We start from the raw sequence: 13330 nt of genomic DNA, 5'->3' as shown, positions 1-13330 counted from the left end.
TCATAAAAAAAAAATACTCAGCATTCTATTTAACTTACTTATATGATCATGGCCTTAGGATTCAAATCCAGAAGCTGTTAATCCAGGACATTACAGAGTACAAATATATATTAAAGAAATAAACAAAAGAGAAGACAGATGTTGTTAATGCTTCATTGCTCCAAACTGATCTTCCTGCTGAATTCCAAAAGACATGTTTTCCTGAGCTACATATTGATAAATATGGATTGTAATTGATATTGTGGAGTCTAAAAAGCATCAGAAAGTAGGAAGGTCACATTCTTCCACTACCTACTCAGTATATTTTCTGACTATACAGAACCATACACACAAAATGTATTACAAAATGCTAATGTTCTCATATGTCTCTCCGCAGACAAGAGCATAGCGGAAGAAATCAATGAAGCAAAACCCTGAACTTCTTCCTGTGCCTTCCCCTTTTGCAGGAACATTTGTCTTGCAGGCATTTGGGAAAATTGTCCTTTCTGCCTGGCATCCTGTGTCCTCATGGAAAGTGAGAGTGAAGTGAGAAAGATAATTATTTACTTGAACAAAAGCTCATTTGCAGAGGGAGCCATGAAATAGAAATGATGTTTACTGTTTATTTTACTTTATGTTTACAATTTCTGCCCTCCATCCAAATCTAAAAGTACCTGTGTTTACTTAGCATAAAGATCCCCCAAATTTTAACTACAAAAACAGCCAATGTTTATCAATTCCTGCAACTTTAATTTTTATCAATTGCATTTAACAAGATGAATTTTAGCTTAGAAATCCAATAAGGGTTTGTAAGACAAACGTCTACTGGGATGAGACCAACAACGGGAGCCCTTTGTTCATTTTGCTTCCTGAGAATAAGCATACATGACGATGATGCTGACGACGATGCTGCTGCTGCTGCTGATGATGAAGAAGAAAACGGTGACTTTATCATCCCGATGTGGGTGTTTTACCACAACCACAAATACTGCCTTCTCCCCAACGCCATCTAAAAGTTTGTTGATCTTGTATTCATTGGACATTCTCCTAGTTAGATTCACAAAATATCAAGCTCAGACCGTCCATCTTGTAGAGGAAGAAACCATCCCAGAAAATAACTGCACTATCCAATATTATATGATGATGCAATGTGGTGGCTTAAATTTGAAATCAGCTCCCCTAACATCCACCTGAGCATTCTAACCTGGACAGAACGTACTACACAGAGAATATTTCCTGGGGACTTATGGGAGAAGAGACAGACAAAACGGACCATCTAAAAGGACAGATAGATTCATGGTTCCTCATGGTTACTAAATAGATTAAATTACCATCTACTCAAGGCTTCATTTATTTCTTTCTTTTCTCTCATTGGTTTCTCCCTCACTATTAGATTACTCCCAAACAGTCTTCCCTTAAGCAATGAGATCAGCACAATAGAAATTTCCCATAACCCCATATTTCTCCACCCCACCCCACCCCCCCACCCCCACTTCTCCCCTGAAAGAGTCTCTCCTACAGCTCCTGCTTTAGTTTACATGCAGGGGTGTCCAACCCAGGATGTCTATGAATGTGGCCCAACACAAAATCGTAAATTTACCTAAAATCTTTTCTTGCTCATCAGTTTCCGTTAGCATTTGGGTATTTAATGTGTGGCCCAAGACAACTCTTCTTCCAGTGTGGCCCAGAGACGCCCAAAGGCCAGACACCCCTGCTACATCACCTGTGTGTTGTAGTGTGTGTTTGCCACCCCAAGTCAAGTCTCCTCCCATCACCATCTATCCTCCTGTGACCCTCCTCCATCCCCCCTCTCCTCCTCTCCCTCCGGTCATCCCATGCTCTTGTCTATCCCTGTGAGACACAGATCTCGGTGACTGTACCCACGAGACGCTGAGAGGTAAATACTGCCCAAGCGCCCAGAGAATAAGTGATAGATCAGGGTCCCCACCTGGGACATGAGACTTCTCCACCCCTAACCAATCCACTGCCCGGATGGCCTTCCTTTCCGCTGCTGGGTCCATGGCTGATCTCGGACTAAACACCCCATTCTCCGAGAGGTCTTCCCTGCTGACCCGGCCTGAAGCAGCTCCTTAGTCGCTCTTTATCAGACCACCCTGCTTAAATACCTGCGTTAAATGGATTCCCACCTGATGTGTCTAGCTTATTTGCTTATTTGTGGATTCCTTGCTCTTTCATCAAAATGTAAGCTTCACCGGAAAAGAGGTCTCGTGTCTTGCTCACCACTGTAACGCTAATACCTAGAGTGGTGCGTGGTGCTCATTAAACCTTAGCTAGATGAGCGGGTGGACGCACACTTGCATGTGTGCATACATGCATGAACGAGTGAACAAATGAACCCCATCTGCAGACAACATACAAAAGCCTTTCTTTAGCACCCAAAGTGTTCCGAGGCAGAACTGACTGGAATTAGAATGAAATACGCCCACCGAACAAGATAGCTGGTAAAAGAGTTGATTAGCTAATAGACCACCCCACCATGACCACCCAATCACCACGATCACCCAGTGTGGAGGGACCATGTGCAGCACCTTATCCACGACTCAGCGAAGAGAAAAGGACATTTCCATACGCAATTACCGCAGACCTATTTGGGGTTTTTAAGCAAGTTTATTGCCACGTAGTTCAAAATTCTCTATATACTATTTCAGATTAAGAGACTGAGGGACTCATTTAAGATATGTATCTTATTTTTAAATTGTTGATATTTTGGATTATTAACTCTTCACTTCAAGTGAGCTTCTTAGGTGAATACTACAAAAAGTGGCTACTCAGAGGATGGGACTTTGGGGATGAAAAAGTCCACTTATGGTGTGTACTGAGGGTCAACCCAGGCTGGTGACAGGAAGACAAAGGCTGGCATTGCACACTGTGAGTTACTGGGCAGGTGGGAGAGAGCTGGTGGGTGGCAGACCTAGGGGAAAACGAGGGAAAGAGGAATACACACGGGAGAATTAAAGAACGTGAAGCACAGGTTCATAAACGACCACAGGACCTTCCTGGCCAGAGACTGGATATGAAACATCTTTATTTGGAATGAAAGTTCTCATAGTTTCACATGCATATTTTGAAAATGGTTTTCATATTTTGAAATGGTTACATCTAACTTAAAAGCCCCTTACTGAAATCTCACAGAGTTAAATTTTGCAGAATTATATTGATTTACTAGGGTACAGAGCTAAGTTTCCTTCGCCCGGAGAAGTGCCATTAAGGTACATAGCAAGGACCTGATAAAAATATATAAGTGCATTGAACTTGCCCTTTGCAGGCCCTCACACTTATTTTTTATAGAAAACTACACATGAAAGATAAGCTGCATTTGCTGGTTTCCTTCTGTATTTGACAGTTTATGGGTCTGCTTTGTAGATGAGTAGGGGTAAATGTGGCTTGAAATAAGATAAATTTCAAGTTCCTTAAGAAGGCTAACTTAATGGAAGAGAGGCTATCATATATCGGAGTACTCAGGGCTGCATTTCCATAACATTTATTTATTGTAATAGCAACAGATACTCAGTGCCCTCAATGCTACATCCTTTCCTTCCCATCATCCATTTGGTCTGAAATAACCGCCTCACTTCACTTGCCCTGCCAGCTGAGTCAAAAAGGAAAAGCAGAAAGAAAGAAAGGGAAGGATGGCCACAGCAAATGTAGCTTTTGAGAAGCTACAATATGTAAACCTATGTTGTCTCCCTATTTCTACATCCACCAACACCCAGCATAGTGCCAGCACGTAGTAACTTCTCAGTCAATGATTGATATTGATCGATGACTAAATTGGGTATTTTATATTTCAATAGTAACTATTGGTTTTACCCTCTAACATTTTTCAGAGAAAATGCCCATTGCTATAAGAAGAAAGCAACGTCATTTTCCACTTAGGCATCAGAAGCCTTTAACTCCTCGTATAATTTCTGTCTCAATTCCTGGTCAGCACAGTCTAAGACTCAGCAGCGCCCACCTGTCCTGTGGACACAACGCTGGGTTAGATCCAAACACCGCAGAAATGGAGACGCCCATGCCCCCACAAGCTGTCACTGTTTGGAAATGTTGATTGCATGAGATTCATGGAAAAGATGATTCCAGGGCAGATTTTAACTCATCCATCCAACTCGATTCCTGTTAACATTATGTCTGCATAAACTGAATCTAGAAGGGCATTTAAGCCCAGAGAATGAATTAACATCTGAAATGTGCACACATGGGAGGAAAATATGAGCCTCGTGTCTTCTTGCCTTGTCCAAACTGTGCTTTATGCAGTGGGGCAGGGGCTCCCGACGGCAGAGGGACTGGTTGTGCTGAAAGGCAGGTTCAAACCCTCCCTTTGAGGGTTAGCGGTGTAGTTTCTCCATCTAAAATGTTAAGTCCAACTGTAAGACAACAAAGCATTCACTCTCGGTATCAAAAACGACTTGCGGTCCCCATAATTTCTTCCTGACTACGTGTCGTCTTGGCCCTTAGCTCTGGGTGTAAAGTTTATGGGGGCAAACCTTTTGTTATGTTTACGTATCATTTTGGGGATATTATACTGATCTATTTCCAGAACAAATTCAAATGGACTTCTAGGATTCCATGTATCTGTTTTTTGTTCAGACAATTGTGAAAGATCATTCACCTTTTAAGACAGTTTTCAGGAAATTTTAGACTAATTTTTTCTGCTATGGAAAGTGGATCTTCAACAGGAGCCTATTTTTCCAAGGTCATAATCACTTACTTCGTTGAAATAAAATGCCCAACATTTCTGCCCGAGTCACATGCATAAAATAATATGTTAGTACAGCTCCTACATGTGGGCTAACCAAGCAATCACCTATTAGCTTTTCATAACACACAGAGAAAGTAACGGGGGAATGTTACAATCCATCATAAGGAATCTAATTTTTTAAAGGCTGAAGAATGGGGGGGGGCAGGGGGAAAATTGCCATGTCAATATAAGATCGAGCTGGAAGTTGAAAGGCCATGGTTTCAATCCAGACCTTGAAGGACTGAAGCCAAATTAAAATGCAGAATATTCGCAGCTTCCATTTCTGGAGACTGCTCACATCTGCAATGTTCACCGGGCATGTAAAAACCTGAAAATGACTTCCAATAGGCAATATATAAAGTGATTTTTTGCTTTTTACATTCGATGGCGGATATTACGTGTAGCAGCTCCTATAACTCTTAAAATTATAAGTACTGTATGCACAGGGCTAGAAATGATACGTGTAGACTAAGAGCTCAGACTACCGAGCAACCTCTCCCGGTCAGGCTCTGCTCCCCAGAGGAAGCCGCATTTAAGTTTACTTTCAGGGCTCGACATGGTTAAATCTTATCTCTAACATATGCTTATTTCCCCCCTCTTTTTAAAATCAGTTTTATCGATTGTTTACCGACTTTCTGCTCCACAAAATGAGGATTTCGGTCACCGAGCCAAAGCCAATTTCTTTCTTGTCTCCTCATAATATGACTATGCTGAGTCACTGTTCGACCCTTAACTTGTGTAACTTCAAGCCTCCTAGGGAAACCTTTATTATTTTTCATCAGCTGCAGGAAAACTCTCAACACCGTGTTTTTAAATGTGAGCTGGTTACACCCCATCTTTCCCTCATCTCTTCTCCTACATTTTAATTCTCTCACAGTGCGCCCTTTACCTACCTGCCATCTTGGTTGGAGGCGTCTTACCTTTTCTACAACCGCACAGCAGATGAAACATCTGTTTTCTGTCATTACTCAGGGGCTGGCTCTACAAGTGAAGCATTTATGTGGGTGTGGCCATGCTCACCTGGACCTTTAGGAGCTGAGTGGTGGACTCGGATGTTCTCCAAGGTCTCAGCATCGGTGTCCTTCCAAGGAGAATATGACTAGGGTCAAGTTCCAGGGAATTCTCCTTGCGGGTACTTCCAAACGTGCCTTCGCCACACCCAGTCCTCCCTGGAGGGTCTCATACAGGATTTCCAAGGTCAATTCCTCTCACTGCTGAGACCTCCCTCCTGGAGGTGTCTCTGTTCCTTCTGCACTAATTGCTGACAAGACCTGCTCAGCTGTCATTCGGGCACAGCTAGTCACTGCTGCCTGGCCTCGTGTCTCGCCCTGTCTTAGTTCACTCCCTTATTTTGCTACAATATATTCCAAGTAACTTCTTCAGAAAGTGTGAAACTTCGGAAAGGTTGTGTGTCAGAGAATGATTTATTCCACCTCTCTCTGATGTTCCCCCTGAACTGTAAAGGCGCTGATGACTGTCTTCCAGCTCATGCGTCGATGGTGGGAAGCCCGAGGCCAGCCTAATCTTATCCGTCTGCATCCACTCACACTCTTTCCCTGAAAAGTTCCAGTGTCTTCTCTTTATTACGAATCCTCTAAATCTCACAGTGATTTTTTAATAATTGGAATATTTAGGTTTTGAAACCAGGAAAATTCCTTAGCATCTGAAACCAGAGCCACTTTGCATCTCTTACCCTCTAATTTTGCTATTTTTATTTTGTTGAATTTATTATTCGTGCCTAAGGAAAATGAAAATATACATTTTGCTTTGTGGTGATTTTCAGGGGGTGGGTGTATTCCTATTTCAATATACTTGAAATTTCATATAATTTCCATCTGTGATATTAGAAATATTAAGTTGGTTATATTACATTCACTTGTAATATTCAGAGGATATACTCAACTTTGCAGATATCACTGAAGTAATAGTACAAAATATACTGTTACTGTTCATCATCTTTGTAACTGCACAATTTAGTGTTCTGCCAGTTACAAATTAATCACACAAGGAAGCTCCAAGCTGGGGTTAGTTGTGGTTCTTGATTTGCTTTGGAGATCTGCTCTTTCTCTTCCAAACACACAGGAACCAACAGAAACAAACTCGAAATGTATCAATTCTAAGGATAGGCAGAGGATAATGGAAGAAACATGGAACAAAAAGGACAAAACATTTCAAGTAAGAAAAAGCAGAAAGGAAAAAAGGGTGTACATGGATAGGAAAGACTATTCCTGGGTTTAGACCACACAGACACTCACACTGCCTTTCACAATGGTACGATCCATCACTTTTAAATTTCACTGTTTAAAAATCTCACAGAACACCTGGGTTTCGGTAAGGTTTAGGTTTTGACTTTTTTAAATTTTATTGTTGTTCAAGTACCAAGAGAAATGGCAAGGGTTTTGACATTTTTGCAGTCCAGGATCTTCCTAAAATCTTATTTGATAAAAATATTACAAATTTGCATAAAGCTATTAGTTTTCCTGGTGTCTGTTGCAGTGGTAGATACTCTGTATCTTTCACAGCACGTGACTCCAGGGTGCAGGGCTGGAGCCCTGTGAGCTGTTTGTCCATGGCCCTCTGCTCCTTCAGGCCCTGTCTTCTGCACCAGGCATTTGCACTTCAAAACCCTCTCTCAGGCCGGCCCACTGTGGTTGAACTTCTGTTGTTATACCCTACAACGACATCTTCATGGGAACTGCAGATTCTTCAGTACAAACTGAAAGCCTGCTTACAGAGCTGTTTCTGACTCAAAGAAGTTGTGCAAAGTCTTGAAGCCCAGGGGCGGGGAGGGGAGGAGCTTCTGGGGAGGTGGACGGGTCCATCAACAATTTGTTTAACTTTCCTGGTTCCTAGAAGATACAGTTGCTGCACTGGTGTAACGATAGTGGCTCTCCTCACTTGTTTCTTTGCAGGTTGTACAGATCCCCACCTATCTCTAATCTCTGGTGGGGGAGAGGCGGTGGATGGGGGCAAAGCGGGGGAAATAGGGAACATCTGTAATGCTGTCAACAATACAGATAAATAAAAATAAACGCCATATTTGAGATTTAGAGCATTGAGAAAGCAACCCTTTATGGTTCGCATTAAACTTAACTGTATGACTGCCGGCACGAAGGATCATCCGTTCAGAATACATGATGTTAACCCCGTGATTTAGGAGCCATTTTTTTTTTCACTTGTACATTGGAATCGTTGCTGTGGTCACTACCATGTTTATGTTTCTCTAATTTCAGCATGTGGCAAACTGATGAAAATCACAGGCCCGATTACCATCAAGACATCCGGAACCCGCTTTGGTGCCTGGATGACTGACCCTCTAGCATCTGAGAAAAACAACAGAGTATGTTGCCTCCGTAAACGCCTTTGCTTAGAACAATGTTTTATTGATATGCTTTGTCTACCGAGCTACTCATTTTCCTTAGGGATATGGATTCAAACTGAAAACTGTTATGTCACTGCAAATATTTTCAGTGTGATAATATTAACACAGCTACAGATACATGGCAACTTATTTTAGTAAAATGTTCCACCCTATAATTCACCAATATGGTGAGTCTAACTTTTATTTGTTTTACTCTTTCCACGTTAAAGAGCTAATTACAAGAACACAAAATTCTCTCTATATATTTCTATTAAAACCTGCTCCTTAATGTCAAAAAAAAAAAAAAGTGAAAAACTCAAGAGCTAACCAATTCACAAAACAAAGTTCAATATCCTGGAGTCTAGAGGTAATTTTAAAGGAAACAGCACTGAAACTTTGGGGGTGGGGCATTTTCATAAGTTGGCAATACCGGCATTATATACATCAGTATACTGGAACCTTATCATAGCTTTGTGTATGTTCTGTCGCAGAGCTCAGGGTACATTAAGATTCTCAAACGTCTAGATCCAAATGAGATTAGCCTAGCAGATTAGTAAAATGGCTGTATGAAAAGGTGGTTGTACTTATAAGCTGGTCCTATGAACAAATGTTGGTTTCTAGAAGGTTCTGTGGTGTCCATAGAGGAGAAATAAATGCTACAAAGCTAGACCACACATTTTCCAGAGCAAGTTACAGAAGAGATAAGTTTGCTGAAGGCGGTATTTTTGCAGTTACTGATCGCACTGATCCATAGTAACTAAACGAAGTGGCGTGATCCGCGCTGATACACGTTCGGTTCACTCAGTCATATGCACTGAGTGGTCAAAAAAAGGGGCAAGAAAGACATCAACTTCAAGGCAGTACATTCTGTTGTTTCCTTTCCACATGGGCCAGGCCACTGTGATTTTTGCAAAAGCCTGTGGTAGCATCAGCGCTAAGACGAAGTGGTTTCGGGAGCCTGAGCATAGCAATACGAATAAGTGTTGACGCTTACTGTCTTGTCTGGAATGCTCAGAAAAGTACAGAATTTACGGACCCCATTTATTACTTCTTCTTCCTTCTTCCCAGGTCTGGTACATGGACAGTTACACTAACAACAAAATTGTCCGCGAGTACAAATCGATGGCGGACTTTGTCAGTGGGGCGGAGTCCAGGACATACAACCTCCCTTTCAAATGGGCAGGAACTAACCACGTGGTGTACAATGGCTCCCTCTATTTCAACAAGTATCAGAGTAACATCATCATCAAATACAGCTTTGACCTGGGCAGGGTGCTCGCCCAGCGAAGCCTGGAGTACGCCGGCTTTCAGAACGTCTACCCCTACACGTGGGGGGGTTTCTCCGACATCGACCTCATGGCGGACGAAATCGGGCTGTGGGCCGTGTATGCCACTAACCAGAATGCAGGCAACATTGTCATCAGTCAGCTGAACCAAGACACCTTGGAGGTGACGAAGAGCTGGAACACCGGCTACCCCAAGAGGAGTGCAGGGGAGTCGTTCATGATCTGTGGGACGCTCTATGTCACCAACTCACACTTAACCGGAGCCAAGGTGTATTATTCCTATTCCACCAAAACCTCCACATACGAGTACACAGACATCCCCTTCCATAACCAATACTTTCACATCTCCATGCTCGACTACAATGCCAGGGATAGAGCTCTTTATGCCTGGAACAATGGTCACCAGGTCCTGTTCAATGTCACCCTTTTCCACATCATTAAGACGGAGGATGACACATAAGCCAACGTAACTTGAGTTCGTTGATCTCCAGTGTCATTCGTGAAAACTCTATAGGACCCCTCGTGTTTTTTCTTTGTTCTAACTTTCCACCATTTCTCCAAAGCATTTGTATGATCACGCTGGCGTTTCAAACAGCAGCTGAGCCTGTCTGAGTTAACCTGTTGGAGGCACACCTTAATTCTTACATTTACAAGGCCTATCACATCCTGGTCATAAAAAGCACTAAAAAGGCTTACGTGGCTACAGTCGTAGTTTTACAAAAGAGTAATGGTCTGCCTTATATTAGAGTCAGAGATTAATGGTAGCTTAAATGCATGAACGTCTCTCTCTCTCTTTTTTTTTTAACCTCTGTCATTTTTTTTTACTGTCTCTAGCTCCACATCAGGAAACATTCTTGTAGGAATCAGGAAAAAAAAAAAAAAAAAAAAGGAAAACCACTTTCTCCCTCTTCATTTCTTTAAAAAGCTAGGGTTTTATTTATAGGGGAAAATAATATGAATCCCCTTGCGGTTCCTCAATCTTCCAATGCGGTGCTCTCCAGTCATTTTTAAATCTCTTGCTCACATTTTATCGGCAATACGTCTTTCTACCATTGCAACCACCATTGTGCAGTTGTGGCTCTTCACTTCTGTGAAAGTAATATTTTTAATAAAACACACGGAAGTTTAATCTCCGTAACTATTATGGATCAACTTTCAAGTGGAGTCAAGAAGGAAGTATCTTCTCGGCTTACCCCTTTACATAGTATTTATTATAAGCTAAAAAGAAAGTCTAACCAGGTCCCTTACACAGAGTCTTTCTTTTACCCCATGTTTTCTGATCCGCTGACAGGGGATGCAAAACAGATTCGGCATGGGGCGAGGAGGGGGCAGTTCCTCTGTCCACCCACCTGAAGGCCACCCTCAGAGGGGATCGCAAAGTTTCAGTGAGTCACAAAAGTCAGGTGGGAGTTGACCGTACTTGATACAACCAAACAAAGTTTGTTCTTCATAATTAAAAATAGTGTTTGGTTACACAACTTGCAATACTACTGTAATGCCTTGTGTCAGGAGTCTACAAGTACAGGAAGCGCATGGGAAAAGTCGTAAAAGGGTTTCTGTCACATCATCTGGATTTACGTGATCGACTTTGGGGAGTTATCGGCAAGATTTGGGCAAAAGAAAATGATGGGAAGACCTGGGAGTTGTGTGGGTGGTTTAAGTGTGCAAATAGCCAAGCTGGAAGGCAACTCCTGGTTTCCCTGATTCACTGTGTGTGCAGAAATAACGTAACCAAAAAACACAGCTTTAAAAATATTTTAGGTTAATTACTCCAAAAACATATAATCAGTATATGCAAACACATCACTGAGTTTGGATGTACTTTCCATATATTAAAAACACTTAACCTAACGCAGTTTTACAGAAACTAGTATGGGTTGGTTTTATAATTTAAAAAGTATAGAATATAATAAATAATATATAACTTAAATTGTTGTAAATGTTTAGTTTCACACATACATCCTATTGCAATTTCCTTTGTAAAGTAAGGATGTAACAATTCTGATAAAGCACTGTGTAAAGAAATGCTAATACTTAAGAGTAATTCATTTCAGCTGTCACAAGTAAAAGCATCATTCTCGAATAGCTCACTGTCAAAAAGGTAGGATGAAATAATCCAGTCTTGAAAATAGCTCCCTCTCTCCCCTTTTCCTTCTCTCTCTCTCTCTCTCTCTCGCCTCCTGGGTGCTCTTACACTGTTGTCTTTCTTCTCTATGGAAACATTTGTCTCAGTTCTCTGCTTTTGAGCGTTAGAAACTTTAGGGGACTCACTTGTCATTGTACACGCCACAGAACTCATCAGCCAAATACTGTGTATATCAAGAGTTTGTATGAAGAAAAGAAAGTCACCTCCAGAAATGAATGACTCTAAGTCGATGGCCTCTCATGAATAGCTGGGTCTTCATTACTTGCTGCTTTTAAAATGATGTGACGTGGTGTCATGTACATTCAAAGCCGGATGTCACAGCTTTTGTGAGATGTGCAGCTTGTAAAGCACTTCCTCGTCTCCTGTGTGAGGTTTTTGTCTCTGTCTCCGACTCCCGGTGTCGTGCCAGCCAGCGCAAGCCTGGACTCCACGCCTGTCACTGGAACGAGCACCCCGAGTCTAAAAATGTGACTTGCATTAACCAGTGACTGTTTAAAAGCATTTTTCTTAATAAGTTATCAGTTTTGTGCCTGAAATAAATAAGAACTTACTCTAATCACTGTTGTTTTTTTTTAAATCTCAAACAAAATGAGTTTTATGAGGGGAATAATGAATATTTTAAGATCATCCCCATAATCCCATCAGTACAGCCAAGTACAAATCATTCAAACAGAAGAATTATTTTGAAAATATAACTATATAAAATCATAGTTATGTTCATCTAACAACAAAACCAGTTACTTTTCTACTAAGGTAAATTTTATAAATCATAATCCTCCAGCTTCATTGTCCTTAAGAGAATAGATTTTTTTTTAAATCTATCTGGTCTCCTTAATATTCAGGATTACCACAGTTTTTTTCTATGAATGCTAAATTTGAATACACTTGACAGAAAATTAAAATTATCCCTTCAAGTTAGTGAAAATATAAAAATGTAGACATTGCAGAGTTTTTTAAAACCCAATCCATCTAGAATACACTTTTGGAAACAGAATTAAAAGTGGCATCTTGCTGAGGACACCGTAGGGACGTTGTAGCCTTTACTAACGGACAACGTCAATTCCTGTGACATAAAAGAATGGTTCTTTGCAGACAAAACACACTTCATCTCCTCCGCCCCCACAGGGCCCGTGGCCTGTGAGAAGAGCTATATAGGCAGGGGGCATTCGTTAGAATTTAGAAGCTACAAGATGATCCAAAGCCTTCATCTCTCACTACTCACAGCTAGAAACAGTGTTTCTAGAAGGGCTCAGAGCCACTGCGACTCAATTCAGTGGGCTGAACCCACACGGAAATCAAGCTCACGGGTTAGTTTCTGGTTCTCAAATCAAGTAAGCTCAGCATAAATCTCTTAGCCCATAATGGGTCACAATCAGTGGCTTTTCAGAGAGGGTCTAGAGCTGAATAAAATATGTTCTATTGAATTGTTGGACTCGTCCTAGGAAAAAAAAAGTTCAAGGAAAGCATTAGGTTATGGAAGAAAAACCAACTTCATCGAAATCTTTTATTTGTCCATGAAATAGTGAATGAAGTTGATAACAATCCCTTGAATTATTACACTGTTTAACCAACCAGGAAGAAATCCTGCCCGATTCACTTTACCGCGCTGATTTCTCTGACTCACATCTTAAAATTACGTTATACAGTGTATCTCTTTTGGCTGAACTATTCCATCTGGCTTAGAGAAATTTTAATCATGTTTGGAGACTCCCTTGTCTCCAAAATGTCAAACCGGTTGGTGAAAAACTTATCCACTTTGAAGCTCAGTTTGTCGATTGCCAAATAAGTTTTATAAGTCT

The 13330-nt window shown here is 41.3% G+C and overlaps 1 protein-coding gene across 2 annotated transcripts in view; it reads left to right on the top strand.

The window, feature by feature from the left end:
• Positions 1-12066, top strand: part of OLFM3 (olfactomedin 3) — a 151864-nt gene extending 139798 nt beyond the window's left edge. For both annotated transcript variants that reach the window (XM_045203936.2, XM_024570332.3), the window contains exons 5-6: positions 7972-8078; positions 9168-12066. In XM_045203936.2, coding sequence (XP_045059871.1) covers positions 7972-8078; positions 9168-9845 — 785 coding nt within the window. In that variant the 3' untranslated portion in view covers positions 9846-12066. The remainder of the gene's footprint in view (positions 1-7971; positions 8079-9167) is intronic.
• The last annotated feature ends 1264 nt before the right edge of the window (positions 12067-13330 follow it).

The sequence above is a fragment of the Desmodus rotundus genome, chromosome 12 (genome assembly GCF_022682495.2).
Source record: "Desmodus rotundus isolate HL8 chromosome 12, HLdesRot8A.1, whole genome shotgun sequence".
Taxonomy (NCBI): Eukaryota; Metazoa; Chordata; class Mammalia; order Chiroptera; family Phyllostomidae; genus Desmodus; species Desmodus rotundus.
Note: the sequence above shows the minus strand (reverse complement) of the source record. Positions and strands in the feature narration are given on the sequence as shown.